The sequence below is a fragment of the Equus caballus genome, chromosome 3, assembly GCF_041296265.1.
Source record: "Equus caballus isolate H_3958 breed thoroughbred chromosome 3, TB-T2T, whole genome shotgun sequence".
Classification (NCBI taxonomy): domain Eukaryota; kingdom Metazoa; phylum Chordata; class Mammalia; order Perissodactyla; family Equidae; genus Equus; species Equus caballus.
In genome coordinates, this window is record NC_091686.1 from 121453267 (window position 1) to 121481153 (window position 27887).

The following is a 27887-nucleotide window of genomic DNA, read 5'->3' on the forward strand; positions in this document are numbered from 1 at the left end:
TCCTTCCGCAGCCCACCAGGACGGGCCCTGTGCTCAGGAGCCCAGGATGAGCTGTCACAAACAGGCTTAACAAAGCCGCCACCGGGCCCCAGGGAGAGGGTGACACCGCTGGGCGGCGAGCGCTCCGCACAGAAGACTATGCTCCCTCGATGGTGCGCGGGGCGCCGCTCTGAGGCACGAGGCCCAGGGAGCCACGGCCGTCATCTGAGGCCGACGGGCAGCTCCTCGCACCTCCCTCCTTCGATGTGGCGGCTTCAAGCGATGAGAGAAGGGGACCCTTCGTTATCTGTGACGGGACTGGCCAACACCCCACCCCATACTGCAGGGGGCATAGAATTGGGGAGAAGGAGGCACCGCTGGGTCATCTGACCCTACACCTTTGAACTGTGGGTCCAGGTAGGCAATCTGTCGCCAGGCCGTCCCTGGGTCCCACAGACGTGCCTGTGCACTGACTCCAGGCCCACCTTCTCTGGTGATCAGGCTCAGCCTCACCTGCCTGCTGAGCGGGTATCCCGCGGGCCCAGACGCCCCCTCTCACCTGTGCAGCCCTCACTAAGCTGCTCCCCGCACCCTCACGCCGGCGACAGTCAGCCGCTCCAGCCACGGCCTGTGCAGGTGCTGCCAGCAGGGCCAGCCCAGGGCGAGTTCTGGGGAAGCCAGCCCCCGGGGGTCCTCCGCGCCTGCCCCACCTGCCGTCTCCATCCCTGTGGGCATGAGCACCCTTGGTGGCACCAGCACACCTGCGGGCGGGGTGCACTCCACAGCCACCTGCTGCAGAGGGGCTGTGGGCCTGCCTCAGGCTCCTCGTCACCCTGACTCAGTCTGTCCCGGTGGGCAGTGCTCTTCCTAAAAACCGGAACCTGGCTGTCCCTCCCATGCGAGAAGCTGTGACACACTCCCGGGGGACCCCCTCCTCCACCGACGCGAGGCCGTCCAGCGCAACTCCACCCGCTCTCTGAGCCGCCCCTGCCCTCTCCCTCCCGGCCCGTGTGCAGCCCCCACGGTGCCTGCCTTCCTCCAGGGGCTCACACTCTCACTCTCCACCCTCTGCTCCTGAGGGCGCCTCCCAGAGGAATGTCCTCCTTTGCCCCCCGCTCCTTGCTGAGCTCCCATTTAAACACCATGACCGAGCTCAAATGCTACCCCCACCCCACAAACCCGACCCCCTGCCTCAAAGGCCGCTGCTCCATTCTGTGATTCCAGACGTCGCCACAGTCCTGCCCTCACAGAGCGCACCAGTTATCTTTCTATACGGGAGAGCCGGCTGAGAGCGGGGTCATAGCTGATGCATTCCTACCTCAGCACCTGGCACAGCGCTGGCACTTAGCAGGTGCACAAACGTTCCTTGAATGGAATATTGTGGTCCCAGGGACTAAAAGCCACTGGGGAAAAAACCAACTATGGCTTAAACTGAGGTTCTTTGATGAAAGAGGCTTCTTGTTAACAGAAACAAGACACATCCCACACCTCCTCCCTCACCATGACTTCTCACCCCCTCGCCCACCCGTCAAGGGACCAGCAGCGCCTGGAAGTCCAGCCTTGAGCACCCGGGCCCCTCCCGCCTGCGCTGCAGAGCCCGTCGGGAAGACACGGAGGCTGGGTGGAGAGCACGGTTTTATTAGTAATATACACACGGTCACGCCGGAGGCGCCAGTCTGCGGGCTGCACTGTGTCAAACAGCAGAAAAGTCAATCAGTAAAGCTGGCGATTCAAGTGAGGCTCTACAGAATGGGGCAAATGGGCTGAAAACTTCCATTTCCATCGCGAGTTTCTTTTGGTAAAAGTTTTTACTTTATGAATTAAATACATTGAGAAACACAGTGAAAATCTATTTACAGTCATTTAAAATGGGCACTGCCAACATATTTAATTTAAAAAATCCTTCCTGTTTCTTGTCTGCTTCTTTCAAAGAGAATTTTAAATATGACTTTAGTTTTTAAAAAATACAATAAGGAAATAATTACATTCTCAATATGAAAACATTTTACAACTTATAGCCACGGTCAATCGATGAATATCTATAATTTAAAAGGTGATGTTTAAAGTTAATAATTCCTTTCTCATTAGAAAATCAAATACAAAGATTATCTCATTAAAAACACCTTTGGTCCCTAAGAATTATGATCAGATGATCCCGTTTCAAAAATATCTTTCATGGCAACAATGAAAAATACCTGATAATACTTGTACATTGTGAAGTCGAGCTTTTCTGGAAGAATGAACAGGAAACATTTCACAAAAGATGGGCAAAAGGATGCATCTGAAGCCAACAGCTCCCGGGGGTGAGGTCTCCTCCTCCACAGATGGCAGCAGCCCCCCCACAACTTGGGGGGCCACTGAGAGGTGGCTCTGCTTGTATTGTGATGCTGTGTGTGTAGACGGCACAGAATCTTTCTTTATTTTTAGTTTATTTCACAGTATCAACCCGACCCATCGTGGGGATAAGAAGACAACAGTAATAAAAACAGGAACAAATAATTACCCTCTTTAAAACTATGCCATGGCTTGAAATTATTTTTCCTATTAAAAAAGTTATTTTAGAAAAAAGAGGAAGGCAATAGTTTCACATTTCACTGTTGCCGGGCCCCTTCTGCAAACTGGGGAGACCGTGCACGCGCTGCAGCGGGGCCGGCCAGGCCCGGGCTCCTGGGACAGGCCATCAGTCAGGCCCTGCCAGCCGTAGGCTGGGCTGCAGCCAAGCCCGAGCAGAGAGGCAGAGGACACCGCCTGGTGAGCCAGGTCTGTGGGCAAAACTTACACTTCCCCCAGGGAAGCATGTTGACAGAGATAATATTCTCTTCTGGAAGGAAAAGATGTGACCGCAAACAAAGGAGTTTTGCCCACGCTCCCTGTGCCCACCCGCAGCTTCAAAGCCGTCCCCTTGGAAACGTGTACACCAACTCCAACTGTTGGCACGATTGAAACAAATCTGAGACTCCTTCCTCAGGGTGGCCTTCGGGACCCAGGACACAAACTTTCTGAAACAGACTTTGCAAAAGATGGCAAATCTCCAACGTCTCCGAGTCGAGCGGGGCTTTTGGAAATAGCTGAAAATCCTTCAGGGACAAGTGAAATGAACAAGGTGGAAGACGAGGCGTGGCAACACCAGGGTGTAGGAATGGAGGGGACAAGACCGGAGTCACACACACGGCGGGCAACCGGTCCCCAGAGTCAGTCCCAAGAGAATAGCTCTGGAAAGATCCGCGTTTGGGAGGCCACGCCCATCTGACGGGAGAGTCCCGGCATCTGGGGCCACTCCCCAGACCGGCTACCCTGCAGTGGACCCAGCCTGAGGCCGGCGAGGGCGCTGCTGGCTTCTCTGATGCACACAGATGGGCCCTGCCTGACCCTCCACGGACTCTGGGCAGAGGAGGGCGATTGCCTCCACGTGTCCCCGCTCAGTGGTGACACAGCAAGCACCATGACCATCGCTTTGTTTCTGTGCAAAAGGTTGGTGAGTAAATAAAAAACATTATAAAAATACAAAAACGGAGGGGATTTTGAAGGTTGATGACACAAAATATAGTCAGAAGCAGACCCTGAGGCTGACAACGTGGCCTCAGCTTCTAAGGGAGCCCGTGAGCTGCAGAGGTGGCCACTTCACGCCAGCCCCTCCGTGTGGCCACCGCATGCCTCTCCTTGGGTCAGGATCCTGGTACAGTCTGGCCAGCACTCTGTGGACATGGCCATCTATTAAAGGGATGGGTGACGTTTCTAACGGACTCTGACTCCCGCCCGTGGCACGTGCCCTGCCCGCAGTGAGGGCCGGGGTTGGGCTCCCACCCGCCTGGCCGGCCTCCTCACAGTCGTCCCTCGGCCGCCCAGAGGCCACAGGGCTGCGCTGGGAGGGTAAGAAAATGAGATCACTGTCAGAACTGCGACAAGATGTCTAACGTGTGTCTAATATGTACAGATATAAATTAAAAACTATATTTATTGAACATATACAAATAAATAACTTATTTTGAAGCAAATGCTTTAAACTAACTTTCTGATCAAATCTAAGAACCTCGAGGGGACGCAGGCTGTCACAGTAGCCAGCGTCGGCAGCCTCGTCTCCCCGGGACCCATTTTAAATGGCTCTGTGGAACACAACGGGACTCGTTTAAGTTCACCATTCTCTTTAAAAGGCTTACGGTTATGAGAGTGAGTTAGAATGAACTAAAAACTGGGGTTTTTTAAACACAAAATACGTGCACCCAGAGTCTGAGGACCAGGGCCCAAATCCTGCCTCCGGCACCAACTGGCCATTATCAGGGGCGGCCCGTGGAGGTGGTCGGGGTGCCGTGGAGGGGACGCTCTGCCAGTGGTCCGCCGCCAGCCCAGCAGTGCCCACCCTGCCGGGCCAGGGTCGGGAGCGCAGGCTACTCGTGCTTTCCCTTCGTAACGACGACGGAAGCCCGGCAGTCATCTGGGCAGAGGAGGCTGACAATCAGAATGACCCAGGAGGCTCAAGGGGAGAAACTTTGGCTGGAAGGCAGCAAAAACCTACGGTGATCAAACTTTTTGCCCTTTACAGGAAATGAGCTCCACACAATGCAGAGCGGCCCAGCTTCCTATGGTGACAGGAGAACCACGGGCCGGGGAAGATGGGCCCGAGGGCGGGCTCCCTCCTCCCGCCTTCCCCCTGCGATCTCCCGGGCTATCGGCGGTGCTGGTGGACGCGCCTCAGCTGCTCAGCTGCGAGGAAAGGGGCTGTGGAGCGAGAGCGCCAGCCGACCGCCCACGAGCCCAAACGCTCCTGGCAGATGGCTTTGCAGTCAATTCAAGTGTCGCGGGACGCCTCTTAAACAGCTGCCAATTCCGGCTGTCAAACTTCCTTGTGCGCTGGAGGCCGGCTTCCTGCCCTAGTGGGTCAGATCAAACACAGCCCCCCCAGGGCTCGGGGACCCGGTCATCAACCGTGACCCCTAACCAGGAAGGCCTGCGGATGGCATGGCAACCCAGCACGTGCGGAAAGGCCGCCCGGGGGAGGCACCGGGAGAATGTTTCCCGTCTCCTCCTGTATTTGCCAAGAACGCTCCAGGGAGGGACGAAACGGCACTACCGGGCAGTCCTTGCTTCGGCAGGAAGAGCTCTCCACGTGTGGCCTCGCTCCCCTGGGCCAGTCTGCAGAGCCTCCTGGGGCCTGACTCACGTCCTCAGCGGTGGCTACCCTTCCCGTAACCAGAACTCCGGAGGCGGGTCCCTCTGGAGACAAAGGAGAGTTAGGCTGGCTCTTGGACCCCCAGGGTAGGAACCAGCTCCACCTAGGAGCCCTGTCCGTCCCCTCCACGCCTGGGCGTCTGATCGCTCCAAGACACACACAGAGCGGGCAGACAAGGACTGCAGGAGAGCCCGCCCCGCTGTACGGAGAGAACGCCGCTCGGATCTGCGCGGAGAGGCAGCAGGCGGGGCCCTGCTCTTGCTCCAGGATGTTACGTTCTGCAGTTTCCAGAACCTGCTTCCTTTTCAAAGGATTGACAACCCAATTGGTACACGGCCTGCAGATGTAAGTCTAACCACGACCGCTGTGCGGCTGCCCAGTTCTGGAGGGCCACCCGCTGGCTGGGAAGGGGAAGAAAGGGTTTGGGATTTGGGGAAAAGCAGAAGGACACACATCAGTGGAGTATCAAAAGCACACGGCTGCCTTTCAGAAGCAGTATAAATCATCCACAAAATACGACACAGAATCTCCGAAAACCCTTGGAGCTAAGTGCGACACACAATAAAAAAGAGATCTTTAAAAACTTCAGAAAGATTGGCAGCTTTTCATGTCCTGATGACAAAGGCATCTGTCCAGAAGGAAAAAACGAAAAGGTAAAAAATGCTTCACAGCGTGATTTTCTCGTCCTTTTACCTCTAGTGACGAGGGGGACAGGCACGTGGGGAGGAGGCGCTGGGACACGAGTTCCTCCTGTTCACGTCGCAGTGACAAGTCCCGGGCGCCCGGCGGACGAGCGATCCCAGAGCCACGGGTCACGATCTGCCCGAGAGGCTGCCCCGGGCACTCGGGCCCACACCCCTCCACGCCCGTCCGGGTCTCGGCCAGGGCTGCTGCCCCATTCGGCTTCAGCCTGGGGCTGCGCTGGGCTGGTTAGAGCGCTCACTTCACTGGGTAGAGAGACGTCACTTCTCCGTCCGCTGCAGGTTCTTTCACAATACCTTTTCATCCCTTTTGTTTTTGAACAGATACAGTTGGAAACCAAAGTGTTACCAGTAAATTTCTTTAAGGGCACCATTACACAGTAGAAGGGATACACGTGGGCCGGGGCCGGGGAGGGCGTCCGAGCCGGTCAGGAACGCCCGGCCCGCTGCCGAGCCCTCGGCGTCCCGCGCTCGCCGGTGTCGGGTGGGGCGGCGCCGGCCCGCGCTGCAGCCGTCCTGCGGTCCTCTACGTCCCGTTCTTCAGCTCCCACTCCTAACAAGTGAAGCAGAGAAGTGGGGTACAGATCAAAGCAGTAGGGGGTCAGGCCACATCCCACAGATGTCTGTGACCCAAAAAGTGTGGGCACTCAGCTGCTGTGCAAAACAGCATGGTGGTTCCTCAAATAATCAAATAGAGTTACCATGTGATCCAGAAATCAGATCGACCTGAGTCCCACCAAGGACTCTGAAGGGCTGCTGAGCATCAAAGGAGAAGACGTGTGTGGAAGTTCCCGCCACAGGGCCTGGACCGTGCAGCCTGGTCACCGCGCAGGGACTGTCCCCCTTGGTGGCACTGTGTGCAGCAGGGCTGATCTAAGCAAACGCCTGACGCCCATTGTCTTCCCAGGGCTTTATTAACTGGGCCGTGAGTACACTGCACACCTTTGCATAGTGCACAAAACTACCAATTCCTCACCTTTTCTAGAACCAAAGGTTCAAGCTTAATTAATGGTTAAAAACACAGCATTAGCAAACGTGGCAGAAACAAAACCAAAACTGAGCTACTGTCCACAAGAAACCACACGTGAGCGCCTTCAGGCACCTGACGTTCCAGCCCACCGAACCGCTCAGGCACGGCGGCTCTGAACCGCAGGACCGCGGCCACCGCGCCCGGGCTTCCGGAGCTGTGCACGCAGCTTCCCCGGCTGAGGGCCCGGAGCAGCCACTTCTGAGCCCCCTTCTGAGCTAGGAAGTCCTGTGACAGGGGCCTTGAAAGCGTCCGACTTTCCGGACTCGCGCTCCCATGTTCAGAGCGCTCCTCATTGGGATCTGGGGGTTGTCATAGGAACACCTCCTGGCACGACACTTCCCGGGCCCAGAATGAGTCACACTCCTCCGGTCCTCAGAGAAAGGCGGGGCCGGCCGACAAGACCACATGTGTGATGCCCCTGCAAGTGGGCTGATGCTCCCAGAGTGGAACGGCCAGGCCACCACCCCCTCCCTGAGTTGTGGGTGCCTTGTCACCTTTCTCAAGAATCCCAGAAAAGCCCTGCTCCATCCTATTCTCTTAGTGAGGCTGCGGGCAAGGCTCCTGGATGCCTCCACGGTGTGACTGGACCCGTGAGCAGGGACAGCCACTTCCCCATGAGTGTGGGCCACTCTCAGAGGCCGGCGGTGCATCTGAGTGGGCTGTAAACACACATTTCACATCTACACCAAGAGCTGGCAGGAGTGAAGACCACCCACGTCTCTGGACAGTGCGAGCTGCCCCGGAACTCGAGCCCCTTCGAGGCTGGAGTGGCATCATTGTAAACCTGATTTCTTTGACAGTAAACAAAGCAAATAAATGAAATGCTTTTACTGCCTTTCTCATCTGCAAATAATTAGGGGGACTTTATTGGACAGCTCAATCCTAAATAGCTCTCAGCAAAACACACTCCTCTGTGAACAGAGCCTAACAGTTACAAGCTGACAGCACCTGATGGATGCTAATGAAAGGAACGGAAACGACACACACTAATTCCTCTTTCCCCCCAGCCTACCCACACGCAGTCTGCCGTCAAATGCACTGGCTGCGAAGGACGGACATCCTGGGACGCTGCCCATCACCACGGCCACCGGGGACCTTCCTGCGAACGCGCCAGACACAGCAAGCGGGGAGCACTCATGCTCTTCTCTAACACCAGACCTGCTTTCAGAAAACAGTGCATTTCTAGCCAATTTGGAACGGGTTCCAATGCTGCCAAAGAACAAAGTAGCGACAGCATTCGAGGCCCCGGAGACCAGGAGGGTGGACGCCTGGCCTCCAGGTGCGTCAGGCCCATGAACTTCATCGGGACGAATGAGCGCACTTGTGCCAAGTACGGATGTTTGTGTGAGACACTTTCAGTGACCCCAGTCAACAACGTTTGGTCTCATAAACTAGAAATCGGTCTTTAAATTTTCTGAAGTTTTTAAGATTAGCATCAAAAATTGATAGTGGCTGGGGGTTGGCCCAGTGCGCACGTTCCGCTTTGGTGGCCTGGGGTTCACCGGTTCGATCCTGGATGTGGACTTGGCACTGCTTGGCACGCCATGCTGTGGGAGGCATCCCACGTATAAAGTAGAGGAAGAGAGGCACGGATGTGAGCTCAGGGCCAGTCTTCCTCAAAAAACAAAAATAAAAACAAAATTGTTAGTGGCCAGTCCCATCAGAAGCCCAGAAGATACCACAGGATGGACCCAAGAGGGACCCTACTGCAGCCTCAGATGGCGGATTTATAATGCCGGGCATGGGGAGGGGCTGGAGAGGGGCTTATGCCTGGACATTTTTTTTAAAGGATCTTAGTGGTCACCTGGTCCAATCTCTACTCCACCAATAAGAATTCAAGCCAGGGGGCCAGCCCTGTGGCACAGCAGTTAAGTTCAGTGCACTCCGCTTCAGCAGCCCAGGTTCACCGGTTTGGATTCCAGGTACGGACCTAGCACCGCTTATCAGCCATGCTGTGGCAGCGTCCCACATACAACGTGGAGGAAGATGGGCACGGATGTTAGCTCAGGGTTAATCTTCCTCAAGCAAAAAAAGAGCAAGATGGGCAACAGATGTTCACTCAGGGCTAATCTTCCTCAAGAAAAAAAATAATCAAGTCAGGAGAAGCCAGGAGTCCTGCCCCTTCTGAGACGGAAGCAGAGCTGCTGGTTTTCCTGGCACCAGACAACAAATGCCTCTAAGGTTCTGGTCTTTTTTGCCTTTGAATTCCCAAAGGAGGCAGTTCCTAAAGGAGCATCTGCTGTGGGAAGAGCTTGGTAAACAGTCCTGAGATGCATCTAACAGCAGGCTGTCCCAACTGGAACGGGAAGACAGCGCAGCTCCCCCATCCCTCCCACAAAAGCCTGAAGCGGGAGAACGGCCGGGCCGCCTGAACCCCTACCCGGGGAGGGGCGGGGCTCACCTTGGCCTTCCGAAGCACGTGCCCCCGGCAGGGCGAGCTGCTGGCGGCCGGCTGGCTCTTCTTGAGGATGGCCGCGCTATTCACCGGCACGGGACCCTCTGCATCGCTGGTTTCGCAGCTGGACATGGGCGAGTTCTCCAGAGTCCGATGCCTAAAAACCGGAGACTGTTAATGGAAAGAGAAGACTCATGTGAGGTATGATTTCCAGGTCATCAGTATTTTCCAGAAGGAAAGTAGCTTAAAGAAAAAATGGGTTTTGGAAATAGAAAAAAAAATAACCACAATAATAAGGACCACCATGTAGTCAGTGCCTGATTTGGAGAGCACCTTCGAAACGTCCACTTTACAGACAGAAAGACCGAGGCTCAGAGCGATGCTCTAACCTGCCGGTCACGGCTGGGACAGGGGAAGGAGCGACTCCGTCCATGTCTTTTGTATTCACTCCGGCTCTTCCAGCCGTATCACGCAGCCTCCGAGGTCGAGGTCTTTCTAATTTCTACAGCTCTCACATCTGAAACACCCAGGCTGCAGAGCCGCTGGCGACCAGGGCCAGCGGCAGCGTGGAGTGCGAGCTTACAAACCAGCCGCACAGGCAGTGGCTGGCGGGGCCCCCCGAGCAGACTACCACCACGGCTCTCTGATTGTCACAGCAGAGTCTGTATGTCAGGGGAAGGCGTTTTCAGCAAGACTTAAAATGGAACAAACGCGTCTTCAGTGGCCCAGACCGCCCCCTGGTTCTTCCCTACAAGACTGCAAGCTGCTCTGTGGGAAGAGCGTTGGCGATTAGCTGCCCACCCAAGTGGAGTCTCTGAGGAGCAGGGCTCCCTGTTGCTACTGGGTAATCGTAACTCAAAAACCCGGGTTCGCTCAGGCACATGTTGCTTTAGGGGAACAGTGTTTCCATGGCCATTAAAATAGGTCACTGAGCATCCCCTTGAGGGCTACTGACTACAGACCCCACGCAGCCGCCGAACTCGGGTTCTCTTTACTTGGGAATGCTTTTGAAAGGCAGCGTGGGCCTGAGGGCATGGGGGTCGGAGGGTTTGGGAAACAGGCCAGAACACCACCATCCGTCTCTGGCAGAGGCCAGGCCACCTCCTGAGCAGGTGGCACCGACATGCCTTTGGGACAATGCGTCCAACGCACCACCATGCCAAGGATGCGGTCAGGCCGGAAGAGCATGCACAGCTGCGACACCGGGCAGGTGATGGCAACCAAAGTCCAAGGAGACGTTCTCGGGAGACAGGAGCAGCCGAGCCCCAGGGTCTGCGGGCAGGCAGCTCAAGGAGACCGGCCCTGCGCCTGCAGAAGGACGAGCTGGGCCATTTGGGCTGAAAGAAAGAAGGAAGAGCTGACAAAAGGGGCCAAGAGGGAAGCCTTGGGAGAGGGCGAAACCCAGGGGGGTGTGGGGTCGCCACAGACAGGAAGCCACTAGCCAGGCCCAGACGTCTGACCCGAGAGGTAAGGATTTAGGTTCAGAGGCCAACCTCGGCGAAGGCAGGTTCAGGCAGGAGCCAGACCTTAGCGAGCCAAGGATGAGTGGGTGAACTGGGCACTGTGGGTGGCGACAACTGTTTCCAGCAGTTCACTCTGGATGGGAAGGTGTGAAGCACAGGGCAGTGACCGGAGGGGAATGTGGGGCCAAGGCGGAATGGCTTTTTTAAGCCGGAACATGGCAGAGAATCTTTAAATGCTTTGAAGGGAGCCGGCCAAGCTGAAGATAGAGGAGGAAGTCAGGAGAGACTGGCGCCAGAGCCCAGCACCCGTACTCCAGGGGGGCCCGGGATGACGATGCTGGCAGCTTCTCAGACGCCCTCCAGGGAGCTCAAGAGGCCCAGGGGTCCGAGAGGTGTCCTGCCTCCAGACCACCTCTGACGAGGGTCACCAGGGCCCACAAGTCTGTATGCCGCGAGGAAGGACCCCGCCCACCGGGGGGAGCCCACAGCCTTACCACCTCTGTCCAGGTGGCACTGGCTGCTTATGCCCTTGGTCCCAGTTTCTGCTGGACAGAGATGCCCCTGGATTCTGTTTTCCACTACGCCCCCCGCCCCACTGCTGTGCTGCCTTCAGAGCACATAGCAACATCTGACAGCACACACTTTACTGTCCAGGTCCTTCACTGGAACACGAGCTCCACAAAGACGCACTTGCATGGTCACACTGGCTGCCGTGTGCCTACGGCAGTTCCTGGCACACAGGAACACAGCATGTGTGCATAAATATGAAACCTATGGAATGGATGACTGAGTATACAAACTAACGAACACATGAGTGGACGAACACTTTCTCTGGCTGGGCGCTGCGACAGGAGTGTTCACACACACGCCCCACATGGTCAGCAATATGATGATGCCTGTTTCACAGATGGAAAGCATCGAGGCCCAGAGAAGGTGCAGAACCCCGCAGCCTGGCCTGTTTGAGCCTAGAGTCTGCTTTCCCAAACGCTGCCCTGCCACGGCCAAAGGAAGGGCGGCCCAGCTGGCGGCGGGGGACCGGTGCAGCTCCACCTCGCGGCTTGATTATTACTCTGCAAGTGCAAGGAGGCCATCTTCTGAAGTGGGAGGCCGCCCGGTGGAGGGGCCGGGGCATTGGGGTTTGCAGGAGAAGGGAGGAGTTCTGAGACAGCGTCTGTGGAGGACAGCAGCATGAGGCGAGGACGGCGAGGCAGCTGGGCTGCTGGGCGAGGTGAGGGGAGGCCGGGACTCGGCGGTGCTGCACGTCCGTAAACCCATCCAGGACTCCTGGGAGGGGCCTTGGGGACCTCAGCCAGGCTGGGTATTTTGCCAAGGGGGTTGGAAAGAAGGACCCGACATGCCAGCATTTGGGGTGCTGGTGGGGTGCGGGGGAGGGGAGACATCTGGGACTTCAGCAGAGAAGGAAGGGGCTCAGTTCAGGTCTGTGCTGGGGCAGCTGTGTGCTCTCAGGCACTTCACTGTACTTGTCTTGGCCTCAGCTTCCTCATGTGTAAAATGGAAGCAATTACATCAGACTCACAGGTAGAGAGAATTTGATGGAATAATCCCGTGAAAAAGACCACAGTAAATTCTCAGATGAGAGGGAACGGTAAACCACTGAGGGTGCTAATTCATGTCTGAAGAGCGATCTCCATCCGTCCTGTTAGATTCTAAGAGGGTACAGACTGTGTTTTGAAACATTCATTCCCACTTCCCCAGCACCTGGCAGAGTTCTCAAGACTCGCTGGACATTTTATAAGAATCTGCTACATTGAATTAGTTTCTCTAATGAACTGGCATCAAATTAGGATGTGATTCCAAGGAGATAAAAAGAGTTGCACCAATTATAATCAGACTCTGCGAAGGGGAGGAAAACAGACTCAGTGTTCCCACCACCTTTTAAAAAGTTCAGAGAAAGAGAGTGGGAGGAGCAAAATGGCGGGGTGAGCTGACCTGGGAGTCTCTCCCCTCCAAAATACAACAAAAGATTGGAAGAACTGAATTTCAGAGAATAAACATAATGCCAGCTCGTTAGAGACCTACAGTACCAAGAAGGCGGAGATCATAAACCTTGCTTACACCTTCGGAGGCGCTGGAACGGTAGGAGAGAACGTCGCTCCCTCCCCTAGACTCTGCGATCGCTGCGGCGGGGTCGGGAAGGAGCGGGGGAGGGGCCGCGCGACCTGGGGATCATCCAGGACTCCTGCCCCTGATTCAGTGGAGACCCGCTGACGGGGGGAAAGCTTCCGTCCGCGGGGACCCTATAAATCAAGGGCCTTGGGAGACCAGAGAACAGAACTGATCTGAATCCAGACCCACACGTGTGAGTAACAGCCCCTCCCCCCCAGCAAAGCCAGTGGGCGCAGCCATCTTGCCCCGAAGGCGGAGCGCTCATAACACGCCGCTCTCGACCCCCATCTAGTGGCGACAGGCTGTAACTGCAACTGAACTCTACCACCATGAGAAAAAACCGCTCCTCTACCATCCAGCAATTTATAAAAGCCCCAGACCAGAAGGAAAACAATAAAAACACAGAATTAAGTCCTGAGGACTTGGAATTAGGTAAACGAAGTGATAATGAATTCAGAGCAGCTATAATCAAAAAACTCAATGAGGTAGAGAGAAAGATAGAGAAACAAGCCGAGTTCTGGAGTTACTTCACAAAAGAGATTGAAATCATAAAGAAGAATCAAACAGAATTACTTGAGATGAAAAACACAATGGGCCAGATAAAACAGAATACGGATTCCCTGAATGCCCGTGTAGACAACACAGAGGAGAAAATTAGCATAATCGAGGACAGACAGGCTGAATGGCGCCAGACAGAGGAAGAAAGAGAACTAAGAATTTAAAAAAATGAGGAAAATCTCTGAGAGATAATGGATTCAATGAGGAGTAAGAACATAAGGATCATAGGAATTCCCAAGAATATGGAAAAGGAAAAGGGAGCAGAAAGTGTGCTTAACGAAATTATTGAAGAGAACTTCCCAAATCTAGGGATCAACGGAGAAATGTGTGTAGAGGAGGGTTTTAGATCTCCTAGATTTGTCAATGTAAAAAGACCCACCGCACGGCACATAGTAGTGAAGTTGGCAAATAGGAAAGAATACTCAGGGAAGTAAGAAAAAAAAAGAGAATAACCTATAAAGGAGCCCCTATCAGACTGTCAGCGGATTTCTCTACAGAAACCCTACAAGCTAGGAGAGAATGGAGTGATATATTCAAAGCTTTAAAGGATAAAAACCTTCAGCCAAGAATACTCTATCCAGCAAGAATTTGCTTCATATATGAGGGAGAAATTAAATCTTTTCCAGACAAACAAAAGTTAAGGGAATTTCTAACTAAAAGCCCTCCATTACAAGAAATCCTCAAGAAGGCTCTCATACTTGAAAAAAGAAAAAAGGGAGAAAGGGGACACAATCCACAGACTAGGGAGACCGATGGATAGAACCAGAACAGGATAGCAAATATTCAACTATAGCATTAGGGTAAAAATAAGGAAACTACCAAAACAAGGACGATCTTAGCACTCTAACTACAAATTAATAAGACGAGTTGGAATAAAAAATGAAAATAATTATTTAGGAGGGGAAGAGCAAAGGGTCTAAATCAGTATTGGTCGAGTAAGTAAGAGACCACCAGAGAATAGACTATATTATACACGAGATTCTAAATACAAACTTCAAGGTAGACACTAAAATAAAGTACAGAACAGAGTCACAAATCATAGATAAGGAAAAATCTAAGAAACCCAGCATAAGAAATTGCAGTATTAAATGGGTAGTCTAAAGCACACAGGAAAGGACATGCAGGAAAACAAGATAATGAGCGACAGATTGACAGCATTAAGTCCACATGCATCAATAATCACTCTCAATGTGAACGGATTGAACTCTCCAATAAAAAGACACAGAGTGGCAAAATGGATTAAAGAACAAGATCCAACAATTTGTTGCCTCCAGGAAACACACCTCAGCCCCAAGGACAAACACAGACTCAGGGTGAAGGGGTGGAGGACAATACTTCAAGCAAATAGCAAGGAAAAAAAGGCAGGGGTTGCAATTCTCATATCAGACCAAGTGGATTTCAAAATAAGACAGGTAAAGAGAGACACAGAGGGACAATATATAATGATCAAAGGGACACTTCATCAAGAAGAAATAACGCTTATAAATATCTATGCACCCAACACAGGAGCACCAAGATTCATAAAGCAACTATTAACAGACCTAGAGGAAGATGTTAAAAACAACACAATAATAGTAGGGGACCTCAACACCCCACTCACATCAATGGACAGATCATCCAGACAGAAAATCAACAAGGAAATAGTGGAGCTGAATGAAAAACTAAAACAATTGGACTTAATAGACATACATAGATCACTCCACCCTGAAGGAGCTGAATACACATTCTTCTCAAGTGCACATGGAACATTCTCTAGGATAGACCATATGTTGGGAAACAAGGCAAGCCTCTACAAATTTAAAAAAATTGAAATAATAACAAGCATCTTCTGAGATCATAGTGCTATAAGGCTAGAAATTAATTACAAGAAAAAAGCTGAGAAAGGCACAAAGATGTGGAGACTAAACAACACACTACTGAACAAGCAATGGATCATTGAAGAAATTAAAGAAGAAATAAAAAAATACCTGGAAACAAATGAAAATGATAGCATGCCATACCAACTCATATGGGATACAGCAAAAGCTGTATTAAGAGGAAAATTCATCGCAATACAGGCACATCTTAACAAACAAGAAAAATCCCAAATAAGCAACCTTAAAGCACACCTAACTGAACTAGAGAAAAAAGAACAAATGAAGCCCAAAGTCAGAAGAAGGAGAGAAATAATAAAAATCAGAGCAGAAATAAATACTATTGAAACAAAAAAGGCAGTAGAAAGGATCAATGAGACAAAGAGCTGGTTTTTTGAGAAGATAAATAAAATTGACAAACCACTAGCCAGACTTACAAAGAAAAAAAGGGAGAAAGCTCAAATAAACAAAATCAGAAATGAGCGAGGAGAAATAACAACAGACTCTGCAGAAATACAACAGATTATAAGAGAATACTACAAAAAACTATATGCCAACAGAATGGATAACCTAGAGGAAATGGATAAATTCTTGGACTCCTACAATCTCCCAAAGCTCACTCAAGAAGAGGCAGACACTTTGAACAGACCAATCACAAGGAAAGAGATTGAAACAGCAATCAAAAACATCCCAAAGAATAAAACCCCAGGACCAGATGGCTTTCCTGGGGAATTCTACCAAACTTTCAAAGAGGATTTAATACCTATCCTTTTCAAGCTATTCCAAAAAATTAGGGAAGATGGAACACTTCCTAACACATTCTGTGAGGCCAACATCACGCTGATACCAAAACCTGGCAAGGACACCACGAAAAAAGAGAACTACAGGCCAATATCACTGATGAACATAGATGCAAAAATTCTAAACAAAATTTTGGCAACCAGAATTCAGCAATTCATCAAAAGAATCATACATCAGGATCAGGTGGGATTCATACCAGGGACACAGGGATGGTTCAACATCCGCAAATCAATCAACATGATACACCACATCAACAAACTGAGGAATAAAAACCACATGATCATCTCAATAGATGCAGAGAAGGCATTTGACAAGATCCAACAGCCATTTATGATAAAAACTCTGAACAAAATGGGCATAGAAGGAAACTACCTCAACATAATAAAGGCCATATACGACAAACCCATAGCCAACATCATACTCAATGGGCAAAAACTGAACCCCATCCCCCTGAAAACAGGAACGAGACAAGGATGCCCTCTATCACCACTCTTATTTAACATAGTACTGGAGGTCCTGGCCAGAGCAATCAGGCAAGAAAAAGGAATAAAAGGAATCCAAATAGGGAGGGAAGAAGTGAAACTCTCGTTGTTTGCAGACAACATGATCTTATATATAGAAAACCCCAAAGAATCCATTGGAAAACTGTTAGAAGTAATCAACAACTACAGCAAAGTTGCAGGGTATAAAATCAATTTGCATAAATCAGTAGCATTTCTATACTCCAGTAATGAACCAACAGAAAAAGAACTCAAGAATACAATACCATTCACAATCGCAACAAAAAGAATAAAATACCTTGGGGTAAATTTAACTAAGGAAGTGAAGGACATATATAATGAAAATTACAAGGCGTTTCTGAGAGAATTGGATGACGACATAAGGAGATGGAAAGACATTCCATGTACATGGATTGGAAGAATAAACATAGTTAAAATGTCCATTCTACCTAAAGCAATCTACAGATTCAATGCCATCCCAATCAGAGTCCCAATGACATTCTTTACAGAATTAGAACAAAGAATCCTGAAATTCATATGGGGCAACAAAAGACCCTGAATTGCTAAAGCAATCCTGAGAAAAAAGAACAAAACGGGAGGCATCACAATCCCTGACTTCAAAACATACTACAAAGCTACAGTAATCAAAACAGCATGGTACTGGTACAAAAACAGGTGCACAGATCAATGGAACAGAATTGAAAGCCCAGAAATAAAACCACACATCTATGGACAGCTTATCTTTGACAAAGGAGCTGAGGGCATACAATGGAGAAAAGAAAGTCTTTTCAACAAATGGTGCTGGGAAAACTGGAAAGCCACATGTAAAAGAATGAAAATTGACCATTCTTTTTCACCATTCACCAAAATAAACTCAAAATGGATTAAAGACCTAAAGGTGAGACCTGAAACCATAAGGCTTCTGGAAGAAAACGTAGGCAGTACACTCTTTGACATCAGTATTAAAAGGATCTTTTCGGACACCATGCCTTCTCAGAGAAGGGAAACAATAGAAAGAATAAACAAATGGGACTTCATCAGATTAAAGAGCTTCTTCAAGGCAAATGAAAACAGGATTGAAACAAAAAAACAACCCACTAACTGGGAAAAAATATTTGCAAGTCATATATCTGACAAAGGCTTAATATCCTTAATATATAAAGAACTCTCACAACTCAACCACAAAACATCAAACAACCCAATCAAAAAATGGGCAGGAGACATGAACAGACATTTCTCCAAAGAAGATATACTGATGGCCAATAGGCACATGAAAAGATGCTCATCATCGCTGATCATCAGGGAAATGCAAATCAAAACTACACTAAGATATCACCTTACACCCGTTAGAATGACAAAAATATCTAAAACTAATAGCAACAAATGTTGGAGAGGTTGCGGAGAAAAAGGAACCCTCATACACTGCTGGTGGGAATGCAAACTGGTGCAGACACTATGGAAAACAGTATGGAGATTCCTCAAAAAACTAAAAATAGAACTACCATACGATCCAGCCATTCCACTACTGGGTATTTATCCAAAGAGCCTGAAGTCAGCAATCCCAAAAGTCCTGTGCACCCCAATGTTTATTGCAGCACTGTTTACAATAGCCAAGACGTGGAAGCAACCTAAGTGCCCATCAACAGACGAATGGATAAAGAAGATGTGGTACATATATACAATGGAATACTACTCAGCTGTAAAACAGAACAAAATCATTCCATTTGCAATAACATGGATGGACCTTGAGGGAATTATGTTAAGTGAAATAAGCCAGCGAGAGAAAGATAATCTGTGTATGACTCCACTCATATGAGGAATTTAAAACTATGGACCAAGAACAGTTTAGTGGATACCAGGGGAAAGGTGGGGTGGGGGGTGGGCAGAAAGGGTGAAGTGGTGCACCTACAACATGACTGACAAACATTAATGTACAATTGAAATTTCACAAGATTGTAACCTATCAATAACTCAATAAAAAAAAAAAGTTCAGAGAAAGAGAGAAGAAAATTCAGTGTCAGTGAACTGAAAGCACAGCTGAGGAAAGTTCTGGAAGCTGACAGATGAACTGTGCATCTGCTGTGCTGACACCAGGCGATGATGAGCAGCCACTTCAGAAAATGAGTTGAGCATTTTCTCTGGACGCCCATGACCACACAGCTGCTAGGAGAGCTGGCAGGACATTACCTGTGGACTCGATGTCCCCGATCTGGGCTCGATGGCCAGCCCCAGAGTAATGCCGCCTGCCAGGGCCTTCTTCAGGCTCTCCTTGACCTCTGTCAGCTCCAGCTCCAAGTTCACGCGCTCCGTCTCCTTCTGCTTACACTCCTCCTCCAGCCTCTTCAACTTATCCTCCAGAATCACCTGGGTCTTCCTACCTGAAAGCCCAGAGAGAGGCCATTGCTCCAACCGCAGGCAAGGATTTCAAAACAAGGGAGGACACTGGTGCCCCTAAAGGGAGCGTGTGGAACTTGCAGCTTGAGCTCCCTGACTTGGGTCCTTTCTACAGAAATCAAATTCAGCTGTTCTTTAAAGGAACAGAGTCCCTTTCTAATCACTTTCCTTGGCTGCAGCTGGAAGAATACGGACCAGGAAGCGCACGACGCAGATTCTCACAAAGCTGAGGAGTTCTGCGTCTGGGCTTCCGTGCACTCATTTAAAAATGGGGGCTCAATCCACTTGGCTTCCAAAGGTGCCACTCACTTGGAAAGTCTGGGTATTCTTCCGTTCTAATTCTTCTGCCCATTATTCTTGACTCATCTTACTGTTGGATGGTCAAACTATACCACAGCTTGCGTCTCTACAGAACATGGAATATGTTTTTTAAGGCACATTTGCTTATTTATTTTATTTGCAATGTGTTACAGTGACATACGAAGGCAGGTAATGTACCCATTGGACAGATAAGAAAACTGATTCCAAGAGCTTAACTGACTTGAGTGCGTGGCCCTGGTCTAGTGCTCGGGAGCACGTGAAGGCCTCTTTTTTGAGGCCAAAAGCTCGTCTAATCTTTCCGCATCTTCGCTATGTGGCAAAATGGAAACAACAGAAGGAAGGAATTCTACTTCTGTCATCTTGACGTAAAAACTCCTATCCAATTCTCTAACAAGCCCTGGATTCCTCCCAGGCGGCCTGTGCCACAGGTCACATCTTGCCTCCTCCTTATCTCAAATCCACCCCGCCTACACCTAGCCTCCCATTCTGTATACTCCAAAAGCACTTCCTTTCACAAAAGTCCTTTACGCACAAAGCCAGGACAGGCTCCAAGTGCTGACGGGCTGTTTCATGTGCTTGCAGGCCCCTCCGCCCCGCACGGTGAGCTGCCCGCAAGCAGGAGTCTTCCTGGTTGCTTCCCCGCTTGGCACTCCTCCCTGCTTCCCGCCCCTCACCAAGGCCAGCAAAAGCCAACTCTGAAGGGTCAGCCTCACCCCCGGATAAGAACCGGCCCTGAGCTGAGGCAATTTAGACTGAAGCAGTTCCAGCCCCAGAGCCGGGAACCACTGGCCTGGCTCCCGACGGCAGGAAGAAACGAGCCTGGCCCGGAGACACCCTCCCGGCTCCCGGCTCCCAGCTCCCGGCTTGGTTCTCTCGACCCCTTTACTCCACCTTCGTCTTTGGGGGTCGTTTCCACTAACTTGGTGTCTCCCCTTGATCCCTCCCAAGGAGTCAGACACTGTCTTGCTCTCACTAGCCCCTTCTCAGGGCATGGACGGCTCCTTCCACCATGCAGAGACCTCTCGCCCGGGTCTGTGGATGTCACCCGTCCCTGTGGACTGTGCTCCTGCCGGGAAACCCAGCCGCCTCACTGTGCACAGTGAGCAGATACTCTTGAGCCCTGAGGCTGGAGGGCTGTGCTGCAGACAACCTGAGCTGTCAGCACCCGGGGCGGGGACAGCTCCCTGGCACCCCCTGCCTCAGTGAGCCGGGCCAGGGCCAGTCCTGGCCTCCTGCTGTTCCGTCACTCCACCACCGTGGCACCTGCCTGGGCTTCCAGGCTCCAAGCAGCTCTGCATGGAAGGACGCAGCCTTACACTAAGATGACAGCTGGATGAGCCACAGACCCTGCGGGCAGAGTAGGAGGAAATGTAGCCAGTGGCAACCAGCCCGCGTACCCGCGTTCACTTCGATGGCAGCCCGCAGGTCTCTCCTTTCCTTCCGGAGCTGCGCCAGCCTGTTCCGCAGGCCCTCCTTCCTCTTCAGCAGCTCCTCCTCTTTGGTCTGCAACCGCTTGGCGTCTGCTTCGACTCGGTTCTTGCCATATTTGTACTGGTCAGCATCTTTAAAAAAAAAGCAACAATAGGAAATCAGGTTTCAAAAAGCTGATAATAGGGTAATTCATAAAGCCTGTCTAATCAGCCAGCTCAGTGAAATCAACTCAAAGCTAGTTATTTTGCTAACTCAACAAGAAAAAGAACAGACCCGTTTGAACCAAATAGAAAAGTGACTGGTTCAAATTAACCAATGCTCTTCTAATCTAATTTAAAAAACAGAAAACAGAACATCAGGACATTCCTTTAATTCGCTTCCCTTTGAGGGCTGCAGCTTACAACCCTCCGCAGGGCTGAGAGCAAATGTTCTATAATCTGAAAGTAGACAGCCTGTCGGCATCAACCCAATCTCTCGAATGTGCGTGGTGCCCTGGACTCTTCAGAACACTGCACGGCGCTGTCACATCTGACCCTTACGAGGGTGTTGTCCGACCGTTCTGCTGACCTGATGGCAGCCATTCCCTCCGCGGAGACCAGCAGCCGGCACGGACTGAGCACACAGTAAACGTCGGCTGAGAGAAGGAAGGGACAAATGGGTGTCCGAGAGGCAGCCCCCGAGGAGCGTGTGGAGCCCAGCTGGCTAGGTTTGAGTCCCAGCTTCCCACTGTGGCTGCAGGACCTTGAACAAGAGACTTGCCCTCTCTGTGCCTCAGTTTCCTCAACCGTGAAATGCGGACGCTAAGAGCAGGGACTGTGTAGGGCTGTCAGGAGGATTAAATTCAAACTTACAAAGCACTCAGAACAAGCACAAAATGAGCACTACATATACGCTCATTCAACAAGATGAATGGATGGACGAATGAAGAGGAAATTAGTCTCAGGGAAAATTTAGAGACGTGGCCAACATCACACGACTAGTTAATATCACATTAAAATCCTGACCCTGTGCTCTTTCCCTCTGATTACACTGGCTTTTTGATAATAATAACTTAGAAAAAAACCTTTCTGCAAAAACACATGGAAGAGATGAAGAAACGCGGTGGCCAACAAGACTGCTCAAAGGACCCCGACTTCAAAGCCCCCAGTGTCTCCCGATTGCCTCTAACAGCCAGTCCCTCCCACCCGGTCAGGGCCCAAGGCTGCCCAGATGGCCCGGCCCACAGTGCTCCACGGCTGTCCATTTGCACGTCCGGCTCCCTCGCTAGACTAGAAACGCCTTCCGGGTAGAAGACGTGGAGCGTGGCGTGACGCTGATGACAAAGGCCCTGGACAGCGAGCTGGCCCTGACTCTGGGCAGGCAAGTCATCTCCCTGAGCCTTAGCTTCATCCTCTATGCAGCACACACACGCCTCCCTGTGGGTTTTTAAAGAAATCTGACACATGACCCTAAAACCCTAACAAAACCACGTGACGCATGGGACACGGGGGACACTCACTGGCGGCTCTAATCACTGTGAGTGAGAACAGAGTCCCCAAGCCCTGTCCATCAGTGACAACGTGAGCCATCTCTAGCGCCAGTGCAAAGGCTGGATTCGTGAGTTCTTGCAATGCCCCCATTGTGATTGCAATGAAGGGCTGCACTTATCAAGGCGGGTACAAAGTCACCACTTCCCGCTCAATTTCCTCTCACCAAAAACCAGAAGAAAGCACACAGAGAATGACATTCAAAGGATGGCATCGTGGGGCTAACCAAATCAACAATCTGAAACAGAAGCCCGGCTAGTGGCGGCCAGGGTAACAACACGTTCTGCCAACAGGCAAAGTCCAGACTCTATCCACTCGCTTCCAATCTGCCAAGTTTCCTCAGCAAACCCGCATGCCATAACCTACACATTTCCCCATCTTTTGGTCCCCATGCAATAAACGCCATCCAGTCTATGATGCAACTGGCTACATTCAGCAAAAACACAGAATGTAAGTTTTTCTCTTTTGTCACCATTAGATGTCACCAAAGTTAACAAAAATCCCCTACAGAAAGTCTCATAAAATAAAGGAATAAGCCCTCCAGGAAATTAAACAAGCGGGGGTCCTGAGAGAGAAGGCTCTGGGAGCAGAGGTTTCGTGTGGTTCAGGCCCCGCTCAACGAAGCTCTCAGGCACAGGTTAGCCCTCCCTCCCCTCCCCAAGTGAACCAAACTAAAAATGGACGCAGATAGAAACATACACAACTGCCTTAGGGAAATAAGATTTGCAGAAAGCTAAGGTCGAAACTGAATGAATTAGGACGACGGCGACCTGACAGAGCCGGCTCCCCGTCTGCTTGAACTGTGCACCTGAGGAGGGCGGGGGTGTGGAGGAGCTCGTGTGGGGAACACTGGTCTCCGTGGGGCCGAGGCAGCCCGGTACCGCTGGGCAGGTCCGAGCCTCGTGCACGCACAGGGCCAAGGACGAAGCCGGCCTCTCCACCCGCCGTGCGTCCTCTCTAACTCGGAGATTGAATCACAGTGCAAACACAGGGAGGTCCGCAATTTAGGGACCAAGAACACCTGGCGTAGAGGTCACTAAGTGACCAGCTGGCCTTGTCTTCATGAACGTGGAGACTGGTCCACCAGTTACTCTGAGCCAGATTTGTCACTTCCTGAGTGACCATATCAAACTCACCACTGGAGCCTAACGCACATTTTCCTCCCTGGAAAGCTGCCCTGACGTGCCCAGGCCGACTTCAGAGCCCCTGACCTTGGTGAAAGCCCGTGCTGCAGCTTGGACGCCTGCCTCCCCGCCTCTGTGTGTCTCTCCGAGGCCGGAGCAGCTCCTCTGTCTGACTGCTGCACCGCAGCAAGGGGCAGCGTGCCCTGATGCTGACGCTGCCTGGCGCGCTGGGTGAGCAGGGCTCTGCACCACAGGGCCGAGGCAGACAGACACAGACAACAGCAGCCCCGACCCGGCCCTCTGCACACAGGGGCGGCTGAGTCTGTCCTTGTGTCTTACCGCTTCTCTGCTCAGTCTGTCCCCTGCCAGATCTGGAGTCTGAAAACCTGGTTCTCACTCTGGTTCTGCTATGTGCCAGCTGTGCGACCTTGGGGAAGACACTGAATGTCTCAGAGTTTATTTCCACGTTTGTACGATGGGCTGGATGATAATGCCTGCTCTTATAAAACTGGCTATGGGAATTAAACAGGAGTACATAACAACAGCTTCCTGTCGAATACAGAGCACTGCAGGAACGAGGACTCCTTAGAAATCCTTACATTTCTCTAGTGCTTTGAGGTACGATTGTCGCCTCAACTATTTCTAACAAGAAACCACAGTGGCCACTGGTCTACACCTCTAACGTCTAGAAACTGAGTTTAGAGAGTTTATGTAGCTTGACCAAAGTCACTAAGTCACCAACTGATCAGGGACGCAAACCGCGGTGTCCTGACCCACAGTCCAGGGCCGCCTGAACCTGCAGTCACCTCACACTTCAATATGCTCAACCGGTTAACAGTTAACAAACCGGCACTTAACTAGGCTCAACCAATTCCACAGGTAACAAACCAGCTTTGATTTCCCTTTTATATCACAGACATAAAAGCTGGGTTATGAAAATCGCTGCCACTCTTTTTTTTTTTTTAAAGATTGGCACCTGAGCTAACAACTGTTGCCACTCTTTTTTTTTTTTTCCTGCTTTATCTCCCCAAATCCCCCCGGTACATAGTTGTATATCCTAGTTGCAGGTCCTTCTAGTTGTGGCATGCGGGACACTGCCTCAGTGTGGCCTGATGAGCGGTGCCATGTCTGTGCCCAGGATCCGAACCGGCAAAACCCTGGGCCACCGAAGTGGAGCGCGTGAACTTAACTACTTGCCCACGGGGCCGGCCCCGTCGCCACTGTTCAGTCCAGCCAATGAGGCAGGATGACAGTGCAGAGTTCCATCTCTCTGACACACCCTCACCGCCGGCATCCTCTACCCGGGCAGGTGAGGAGAGAAGATGGCTCAGACAGCACCAACTCTGCAAATGCACCTAAACCCAGGACGCAGGAAACCAAAGGATCCACTTACTCGACGGCGTGCGCTTCACGCTGGCTGCCGAATCGGCTTTCTTCTGCTGGTTGCTCAGAGTCTTCCCTTTTCCTGTAACCCCGCTGGACGCTAGTGGGGGCTTTTTACCCCTCAACTGTTGAAACAAACATACAACAAAATTAAAAACAAACAATAAAGACAACTTGGGCATCTTTTGCAGTAAATTTTTTCAGTCTCTGATTCCTTAAATAAAACCTAGCATAGACAGAAAAAAACGAAGGTAGGAGAAAACCAACTTGGTTTCCAAACATCGGACTGCTGTGACTTTCCTGGGCTGGCTAAGAAGGCTTAGCACTGAGCTTCAGAAGAAATGAGGAACTCTGGGCTGTCTCAGTTGGAACGCAATAAAAGTTATGTATTTCTACTGGGAGATCACAAATGCTACTCAAGAAACGGGCACAGGCAGTTGAGCATCCAAGAGCATTCAGGTGAGATCGCCAAAATTTGTGTTTCTAAAGATAGACAGCTTTTATTTGGGTGGAACGCCCGTCAGGAGTTCGATTTCTGCTACGAGGGCGCTTCCACTGACTGACGTCCTCACAGGATAAACTACCACCTTCTGGCTCATTGACAGGGTCTGGGGGAGGAAGCCGGAGAAGCATGGGAGAGAGCAGTAGGCCCTGAATCTTAACTGACCGCAGGCTTTAGCAAGTGCAGTCTCCCCTGCCATCTTTGACTGCTGCAAGCCAGCGCATGCTTAATCCGCTGAAGTCACGCACATGCATTTCAGTCGCCTAACAAATCCAGCTTTCTTACGCTGGACCGCCATCACAGACGGCAAAGGTTAACTCCATGTGTCTGAGCTCAGGCCTTCCCACTCCACGGCCCTGCTGCCAGGGGCTGGGGTTTTGGGAGAAGACACATTGGCTTCAAATTCTGGCTCCATCATTTAGGAGATGCTGAGCAAGTCACTAAAACTTTCTGAGCCTCCGGGGGCTCATTTAAAAATATGAAGATATCAGTTCCTCCTCACAGGGTTCCTAAAAAGGTTGAAGGACACACCATATGCATGCAAGCACATGGCACACTGCAGCTGTTCAACGAGCAAAAGATCTCTCCATCAAATAGAAGGTCCCCTTCAAAACGACCAAACGAGGACAGGAAAATTAAATGTACCATAATTCAACCTGCAAATGTGTTTCCTACTTAAAGCAAAATAACAATGAACAAAAACAAAGCACACGGAAACCGTGCATCCTATGATTTCAAACGAAGCTGGGAACAATCCAGTGAGCAGGATAGCATGTCCCGTCTTAAGGTTCTTTCCCCAAAGAACTCTAACACCAACAAAAAGGCAGATAAACAGAGAGATACACGTTTGCTCAGTAACCCACTAGACATCTGACAGAAAGAGTCCTACAAAACTAGAGGCCAGCGGCTTCCACGGCCGACTGCAATGGTCTGCGCCCTCGGACTCGCTGACTCACCATCAGGGATGGAATCTGAGCAATTGTCGATAACCATCAAAAACAAACAAAACCTCGCATGTGATCTGACGGACTCAGAGGCCGGGAGGAGCCACTGTGAGCCACCACTCTCTGAACATCTAGGACCTCACCTGGCACTCATCACTTTTTTTAAGATTATACACAAAACAGAGGGAAAAGAAAAGAACTTAAAACATGCCCATCTGCTTTGTGTTTGTAGAGTACTCTTATACGTGGTGATTAGATCTTTATGCAAAGCATAGAAAATTCTTAGGTTGAAAATGCATGAAAAGATAAAATCAGTATTTACCCTGAAATATTACCATTTGCCATAAATACGAGGTGTGAGATGGACAACAGTCCCATGTGGAGGTTATTTATCACTCAATGATAACCTCAAATCCTTACTATCATCTACTTAGGTTTTCGGGAATACACTTTTATGCTCATTACAGAAAAATACTGCAGTACTCCGAATAATCCTATTTAACGTTTGAAGATCAAAAAGCAATTTAGTACATGGAGTCTACCATTCCTCATGTGTAATGCAAACATAGTAAAGAAACCTGCCGCTCAAGAATCTTCTGGAAACTTTTATTGTCCTTGTCCTTCTCCAGTCTTTGCTTTAGTTGGCATAATTCACAAAATTCACTGGGGAATTTTCCAAGAACAGAGAGAGCCAGATGTGAGCAAAGAAATCCAATGTCTAAACATTGAACCAGTTAAGAATATTTCATCAGTTCCTGGGTAGGCAAACGTTGATCGTATTTGCAAATTATATTCTAGTTGAGGGAAAAAAATTACGTTTTACCCTTGGCGAGTCTCATTTACTACAAGCTGGTGAATATACCATCATTGCAAAACTGTGGGAGGACTGTGACTTAAGACGATTCTAGAACATAACAACGAGATGCTGTACCTGGGAGTTGAGCCCGAGAGACGCCCTCCCCAGAGAAGAGGTGTTAGTGACAGACTGAGCGGAAGGCGGGCTGCAGGAGGTGGGGTGTTTGTAATGGTTACAGGACAGTGTGTCAGTGGACAACCTAGAAGCCTTTCTGCCAGCGGGCGGGTAGCGTGCAAAGATTTTCGGAGACGGCAAGTTATCGTAGAGAACCGCGTTATCGTAAAGCACCTCTTCTCCCGGGCCGCGGCCGCCGGGGGCAGGAAAGCCATCGTCGGGTTCCCACTGCAACACACACAGCGTTGTTAGTGCCTCGGCCACAGAAAGCACAGCGGGGGTTAGCACACTGAGACGTTACTAGCACCCCCAAAACACGTCCATGTACCCCCTGCTGTTATCAGTATCACACACACGTAGGTGGACGGATTCAAAAGAACTTCCCTACTTTTGGGGACTTAAAGGTTTCTTTTTTCCTTAAATCGTTCCCAGGGTCATTGGCTTATGAAGTTTTTGTTTTGTTCTGTTTTTGAAAGTCGAAAGAAAAATACTGATTTGACATTTCTTTCCTCAAAGAACCAGATTTCAGAAGGCGTCCTGATCCAGAAAGCAGGAGCGACGTGACGTAAGGAAAGGGATGCTGGACTGCAGTCCAGGCCCCTGGAGCTCTGGCTCCAGCGAGAAAACACGTTACCATCTCAGCAGGGCACTTTGGTTTATTTCACAGGAATTACTACGTTCTAGACCTTGTTTTAAGTGCTTGACGATATCCACTATG

At 50.5% G+C, this 27887-nt stretch overlaps 1 protein-coding gene across 9 annotated transcripts in view; it reads right to left on the reverse strand.

Annotated features, from left to right (window-relative positions):
* Positions 1 to 1601: 1601 nt before the first annotated feature.
* The window catches only part of AFAP1 (actin filament associated protein 1), a 162220-nt gene continuing 135934 nt past the window's right edge, over positions 1602 to 27887 (reverse strand). For 4 of the 9 annotated variants that reach the window (XR_002807190.2, XR_011437256.1, XR_011437257.1 and 1 more), the window contains exons 13-19: positions 27131 to 27397; positions 24764 to 24878; positions 20687 to 20851; positions 18762 to 18952; positions 10425 to 10609; positions 9279 to 9443; positions 1602 to 6400 (exon numbers count right to left, since the gene is read on the reverse strand). Coding sequence is in view for 4 of the 9 variants with exons in the window: in XM_023638406.2 (XP_023494174.1) it covers positions 6374 to 6400; positions 9279 to 9443; positions 18762 to 18952; positions 20687 to 20851; positions 24764 to 24878; positions 27131 to 27397 (930 nt within the window). In the remaining 5 variants the exon portion in view is untranslated. The remainder of the gene's footprint in view (positions 6401 to 9278; positions 9444 to 10424; positions 10610 to 18761; positions 18953 to 20686; positions 20852 to 24763; positions 24879 to 27130; positions 27398 to 27887) is intronic. The other 5 variants (XM_023638406.2, XM_070262761.1, XM_023638407.2 and 2 more) reach the window with 3 other exon arrangements.